This window comes from Onychostoma macrolepis, unplaced genomic scaffold (genome assembly GCF_012432095.1).
Source record: "Onychostoma macrolepis isolate SWU-2019 unplaced genomic scaffold, ASM1243209v1 Scaffold199, whole genome shotgun sequence".
Classification (NCBI taxonomy): Eukaryota; Metazoa; Chordata; class Actinopteri; order Cypriniformes; family Cyprinidae; genus Onychostoma; species Onychostoma macrolepis.
The window spans coordinates 1-7,540 of NW_026704707.1; the positions used below are offsets into that span (position 1 = coordinate 1).

General features: G+C 35.6%; 1 protein-coding gene across 1 annotated transcript; it reads right to left on the reverse strand.

Annotated features, from left to right (window-relative positions):
• Window positions 1-4,866: 4,866 nt before the first annotated feature.
• Window positions 4,867-5,637, reverse strand: LOC131535238 (gastrula zinc finger protein XlCGF49.1-like). The gene has a single exon (XM_058768188.1). It carries the CDS (start codon window positions 5,572-5,574, stop codon window positions 4,867-4,869), a length of 708 nt encoding a protein of 235 aa, XP_058624171.1. The 5' UTR covers window positions 5,575-5,637.
• Window positions 5,638-7,540: the final 1,903 nt, after the last annotated feature.

Genomic DNA, 7,540 nt, shown 5'->3' on the forward strand with positions numbered 1-7,540 from the left:
GTTTTTAAACAAGAAGTAACCCTTAAGATGCACATGAACATCCACACTGGAGAGAAACTGCACCCATGTGATCAATGCGGAAAAACATTTTTGTGGGCTTCAAACCTGAAGGTGCACCTGAAAGTTCATACGAAGGAGAAACCACATTCATGTTCTTTCTGTGGAAAGAGTTTTTCACAGCTGTGGAGTTTAAAAGTTCATCAGAAGATACACACTGGTGTGAGAGATCACATGTGCTTTGAGTGTGAGAAGACTTTTATTACAGCTGGTCAGTTACAACGACACCAGAGGATCCACACTGAGAGAAACCTTACAAGTGTTCACACTGCGACAAGAGATTCAGTCGGTAAGAAACTCTGAACGCACATGAGAGGATCCACACTGGAGAGAAACCGTATCACTGCACTGCATGCGGGAAGAGTTTCACTCATTCATCTAATCTACTCGCGCATACAAATAGGATTCATAGTAAATAGATCATCTTTCAGGTCTTATGCCGCATCCTCATCAAACATGACACAATAATGGATGGGAAAATAAAATCTCTTCTGTATAAATCTGTCCTAATCAGCTCTAACATGCAGCAAGAAAAATATACATCTTTTGTAGTTTTCATAGTGATTAAACTTCATCTTCAAGACCAGCAGATTCATCTGTGAGATTCAGATTGACTCCAAGATGTTCCCAAACAACAACATCTAAAAGATTTCTTCCAGAATGTCATTTTACTTTATGATATTAATTATATCATTGTGCATTCCTACAAGTTTTGTTTTGTGTTTAGTTTGCTTATAATGCATGTATCAGCTTTGAGTTTAGTTTGCTTGTAATGCGTATGTATCAGCTGTAGTTTGTCTACAACACAAATTCTGGAAATGTTGGGACGTTTTTTTTTTTTATTTAAATAAAAGGAAAACTAAAAGACTTTCAAATCACATGAGTCAATATTTTATTCATAATAGAACAGAGAACATAACAAATGTTTAAACTGAGAAATGTTACACTTTTATCCACAACATGAGCTCATTTCAGATTTGATGCCTGCTACAGGTCTCAAAATAGTTGGGGCATGTTTACCATGATGTAGCATCTCCTCTTCTTCATCTGGGCATCGAGGTTATGAGTTCCTGGAGTTTTGGTTGGAATTTGGTCCCATTCTTACCTGATATAGGTTTCCAGCTGCTGAAGAGTTTGTGGTCGTATTTGATGTATTTTTGTTTAATGACGATGAAATGATGAAGATGCTGTGACACTTTTAAGAGAAACTGACATTTATATTTATTTGTTCTTCACTGTTGCTTTTAAAACAACTTCCACTTATGGTGTATTTTAGAAAACACAGATGTAAGATATACTGTAATTTAGTTTTGCAGCTGGCCCTTCTTCATTTTATTCTCATGAGATGCTTTGTTATCTTGTTAGTCAATAAAGAGAGATCTGTCTCATTCGTTTTCACTTTTTATATTTGCTTCAAGTATTACAATTTTATTGTCTATTTTTATTGTCTGCTGATACTTCTTGCAGCATTAATGGATAATTTCATCATTTTATTTACACTTAAAATCATGAAATATCCTCTTGATACTCAGAAAAAGCTTTGTGAATTTAGTATTTTTCCCATGTCATTACATTGTTTAGAGCAGATGTGTCAAACTCAGTTAAAGCCCTGCAGAGTTGTGTTCCAACACGCAAACCATGCAGTTTTCAAATAAGCCTAAATGACTTGATTAGTTGGATAAGGTGTGTTAATTAGGGTTGCATCTAAACTCTGCAGGGCTCCTTCCTCCAGGAACTGAGTTTGACACTCCTTGAAAATTTTTATTATTATTTTCTTTTCCTTCTTGTTTTTGTTTCTTATTTTATATTTTACTATGTTTTTGGAATATTTTGTAATATGATTTCAAAGATGATCTGGAATTAATATGGTTCTATTGTGTTGAGCCTTCCATACCATATTATTTTTTGTATACTAATTAAGGCCATTTTGTTGTACTCAGATTTTGTACTCTATAAATAAAAATAAAAAAATAGCGGAAGTGATAGAAACGTGTTTATGAAGTTTGAAATATGGATATTTTTCTTACAAAACACATGGATTTGCTACAGGAGGCTTTGATTCACCCTCCGGAGCTGTGTGAGGCAGTTTTATTACGTTACGCACACTTTATTTAACGTGTTTTGGACTGTTAAAGGGAAACACCCGCCCACTACAATGATAGAGAAGTGCCAGAACAATTTTTAATATAACTCCAATCGGATTCGTCTGAAAGAAGAAAGGCTAGGATGGCTTGAGGGTGAGTAAAACACAGGCTAATTTTCATTTTTGGGTGAAATAACTCTTTAAGTGTTTTTAAGGAAAGAGAATGACATATTTGAGTTGTTAGACATAATGGTGAGTTATAGCCACAATTAATCACAACACAATTACAAATGATTATATATAAATCATCAGTTTGTTGTTTTACACACATGCACACAGACATTAACGTATTTCATACACGAGCGGCGATCAAATGGGCAGGGCAGCGCTTTTCACGAGCGGAAATAGCTACTAGACTAATCATGTTATTATTATTATTTTTTCCATATCTCGGTTCTTTTGTCGTAAATTCTACAATTACTCCATTAATTTATACTAGCATATACTGTATATCAAGCGCTCCCTGAACGCAGTCTCTGGCTTATTGCCAGTCAAGCGCAAGCACGCTGCACCGTCTAGAGTGATAACGACGCTGATCTGATCAAGTCTTTCCGAGTCACAGGGCTCAAGTCCAAGTCAACTCTGGAGTCATTGCTGTCAAAGTCTAAGTCGAGTCTCAAGTCTTCTTTAATTATGTCAAGTCGAGTCGCAAGTCATCAAATTTGGGACTCGAGTCCGTCAAGTCTCGAGTCATGTGACTCGAGTCCACACCCTGGTAAATTGTATCAATGTAGAGGGTATAAGAATAGGTGATAATGTTATTTTAACATCTCAGCTAGCAGATGACACATGTATTTTTCTTAAAGATGAAAATCAGGTTCTGAATGTTTTGAAAGGACTGGATCTTTTTTCAAAGGCTTCAGGCCTCCTAATCAACACAGACAAGAGTGAAATACTTACTGTTAAGAGTGATTCCATCCATACCTGATCACCCTTCTTTAAAGAACTTCATGAAGTTCTTCAAAGCATGCTTTGTAAGTATTGTTGATTTTTCTTTCTGTTTTAAATGATGTAAACTAAAGGGGTCATAACATAGTTTTTAGCTAAAATTTGTTTTATTAATTTCCTTCATGTCCAGGCTTCTGATGATGAGGAGTCACACCAAAACCAGTTGGAATCCGAGAAAGCGAAGATGTTGCACAGCATTTCTCCTCCATCTAGCCCAGGGTTCCTCAAATCTTACCCTGGAGGTCCAGTCCACTGCAGAGTTTAGCTCAACCCTGATCAAACTCACCTGTCTGTGATTTTCTAATGATCCTGAAGACATTGATTAGCATGCTCAGGTGTGTTTGATTAGGGTTACAGCTAAACTCTGCAGGAAAGTCTCGAGGTCAAGATTTGAGGAGCCCTGATCTAGCCCCTGCAAGGAATCGTCTCAGAGGGTAATCTTGGGAAGGACGGTTTAGAGAACCTCCTCACGCCATTTGTTCTTGTTTTGGATTGACTTATGCCTTGCTTCTTGATTAATGAGCAATACATTAAACACATACATTTTATCTTTGTTTTATTAGACAAAATCTCAACATACCTAAAGTTAGATGAAATTTGTTAAATGGATTTTGTAAAATGAATTAAAATAAACTGAATTATAAAACAAAATCCTCGTTGTTTGTATTTTTGTCCTTGTTTATTGTGCAGCTGTAACTTAAAGAATAATAAATCAGCAGAGAAATCAGTCAAATTAAACTAAATAAATTGTTATATTAAAATGCAATTTGGTCTACTAAAAGTTAACTTTAGTGCAATTTTTGAGTTACCTTAACTGGTAAATTTTAGTTATTGTAACACATAGTTAGTTCAATGAACTAACACTTTCCAATGTAAAGAACTTGACATGTCTTGTTCGATCAAAAAGACAAAATCAACTTTTTTAGGGCAAAGAGTTTCCATAAATTCCATAAGTTCAATCAACTTGTACGGGCTTACAGTGTAATCATTTTGTGATACCAAACAAGGTTAAATAAATTAATCTTAAAATCCTTCACAATTTCTACCCCTGTAAGCTATTTTTATCTCATTTCAATGAGTAAGTTTCAATGTGGACATTTTTGTCCAAAAGGCGCTGAGAGGAAGTATTTTTTCGTACATAGTGTAAAATAGATTTATTAAAGGAAATGAGGGTGGAATATTAAAGTTCCAATAAAAATACACACCTGAGCCAAGATTTATGCAGTTAGCATTAACATAGGCAAAACTATCAAAAAAAAAAACTAAACTAAAATGGACAAAAATGTTAAGGGTTAAGGTCAGGAATAGTCTACTTTTTATAAAATTAAAATTGATTCCTCTTATTGATTCCTTTGTGCACAAAAAAAAAAAAAACCTTCTACAAATAAGCATTAGAAAAACATTATGAACATAAAATTAATCTTGGAATATAGCATAATAATTTAATTTATGTTATAAAGCAAAGTTGTATACAAGAATAAAACTTTAGATATCGTTCCTTGGGGAGAAATTCCATCTTTGAGGTGATCTGAATCTCAGAACACCCGATTTAGTTCTTGCAGTCTCTACTAACGAGCTGATGAGTGGAATCAGGTGTGTTAGAAAAGGGAGACATACAAAAGGTGCAGGGCGTCCAGGACAGGTTTGGGAACCACTGCATTAGAGTGTCACGTTTAGCGAGGTTGAAACCTCAGACTTAAAAGTGCTGGATCTATGATCTACTTACTGTGTTTGTATTTTGTATGACTACATAAAGCTGATGAATGACAGAAACTCATTCCGCATGCAGTGCAGTGATACAGTTTCTCTCGAGTGTGGCTACTCTCATGTCTTTTCAGATTTCTTGTCTGACTGAATCTCTTGTCGCAGTGTGAACACTTGTAAGGTTTCTCCAGTGTGGATCCTCTAGTGTGGATCCTCTGGTGCCGTTTCAATTGATCAGCTCTAATAAAAGTTTTCTCACACTCAAAGCACATATGAGCTTTTTCACCAGTGTGTATTTTCTGATGTACTTTTAAATTCTTCAGCCGTGAAAAACTCTCTCCACATAAAGAACATGAATGTGGTTTCTCCTCTGAATGAACTTTCAGGTGCTCCTTCAGGCTTGAAGCCCACAAAAATGTTTTGCCACATTGATCACATTCATGTGGTTTCTCTCCAGTGTGGATGCTCATGTGTCTCTGAAGGTTTGATGATTGTGTGAAACTCATCCCGCACTGATCACATGTGAATGGTTTCTCTCCAGTGTGGATCCTCATGTGAACATTGAGACTCTTCTTGCTTGACAAACTCTTTCCACACTGAGTGCAGGTGAAACTTTTCTTGTCTCTTCTTTTCAGTAAAGAAACTCTTTCAGTCTGTGAGTGAGATTTTTTAGTTTTGCCATGATGATGTTTCTGCGCTTCACTCGCCTCATTCTCCTCCATCAAATCTGAAATGAAAGTGTTACAATATAAAGTGTCATGAAAGAGTTACAAAATGTTACAATATAAATAAATCCTAAAATAAATCAGAGAAATGTAAGTGAAAGCAGACTACGCAAAATTACAATATTTTTTATGAGATGGGGTACAATGATTTATATTAAAAATATGGGCACAAACCCATGTTTCTGTAGTGAAAACTATTCAATGTTTGATCATGGGTTAGGTGCACAAGACCTGAAGTGAGCTTCAGCGATGTGAGTGTGTGCATATTTAGTGACATTCACATTTGTTGTAACTTACAGAAATGTATGAAACTTGACCAGATATAATGAATGTTGAGAGCGCATTATTGTAGCGTGAAAGTAGATTAATATAGTGTGCAAGCTCAACTCTCTCCACTCGCATGCGGATTTCCTTTGCTCTCGCACAACGTCCGTTGCAATCGTTAAACTCTCCTCTCGCTCAAGTGTGCGCTCAAACTGTGTCCTTTACACTGCAAATCTCTCTGTGCTCTTGCGCTAAAGATTATTTATTTTGCAACCGAATTAAACATTGTCAAAAGTTATCATTATGCACTTTTAAAAATATGTCAAAACTTTGATTTGTTTAGGGCCTTTCCTTGATTTTTATTGCTGCATTTTGTTTTAATATACACTGCTTATTGTACTTTGTTTTACTTTATCACTTTTATGTTTTTATTTTGTTCTTTTCTGTGAATGAACACATGCATCTCCCTGTAAAGCACTTTGTAAAGACAAAGCTTTTGTTTTAAAAGGTGCTATATAAGTAAAGCTTTAACCAATCAGACTTCCACGACTGACCGATAAAAATACTATGTGAAATCTAATTGGCTGAGAGGAAACTGCACCTGGAATTCTATTGACAATGAAAGATGAACCTTTAATTTCTTTCCAGTTTAATAATATTTAGCAATGTTAATCAAATTTTCATTAGAAATGGCTAGAAACCGGGTGCTTGGATGATTTGTATGTATAAATAACCTCTGTCCAACAACTGGTTGGTCAAACCCTATTATGCCATGTCTAACATTACTTCTTCCTCTCCACTGAGGGCGCTGGTTGACATAGGTGGAGTTAAAATCCAGTTTGATAAAACTTTCCCTGCGTCCCAATGATCATACTATCCATCCTAAATAGTATGTGAGATTACAATAAATGTGTCCCAAAGCAAACTATGTTGAAAAGAGTATGTCAAAAGTCCCTGGATGGTCTACTATTTCAGGTCGATTTTTGAACTGTGAATCCGTGCACACTCTAATGGCTAAAATTGCCCACAATCCATTGCGCTTTGGCGAAGGATTCGGTCCAGAACTACAAACACGAATAAAACGCGTTAGAAAAACTACAAACGTGGCGGATGTGCGCGATCGACCATTAGGTAGAGAGGTTTACAAAAAGGGGTTTGAGTTACTAATAATCAACATTTAACCTGGAAAAATGGTTAAATGTTAAATGTTGACTACTACACACTCAAAAGTGTGTACTTTTTCTTCACCAAAAGAGTACATACTTTAAGGGCGTAGTATAAGTAGGCACATTGGGACGCAGCATTTGTTTGTTATACTTCATAGTGTAAAAGCACACAAAGCACAGCGGCCATTTTGCAGCAGAGAGTGTAAAAGAACTTACTCAGAGGGTGCAGAGTGGTTATAATACACTGTAAAAGTGATAAGTCAACTTAACTTAAAAAAATTGAGGAAACTCGTTGCCTTAAAATTATTAAGCACATAATAAAAAAAAAAAAAAAAAAAAGTTAAGCGTTATTATCATTTACTTAAAAATTAAGGCAACAGGTTTCCTCAATTTTTTTAAGTTAAGTCAACTTATCACTTTTTACAGTGTATTATAACCACTCTGCACCCTCTGAGTAAGTTCTTTTTACAGTGTACCTTTACGTGAGCTGCGCCTGGAGTTTTGTGAGCTCACCACAACAACTACGTTGGCTG

Coding starts and splice junctions, on each gene's coding strand:
- LOC131535238 (XM_058768188.1), bottom strand. CDS start 5,574: ATGGAGGAGAATGAGGCGAGTGAAGCGCAGAAACATCATCATGGCAAA.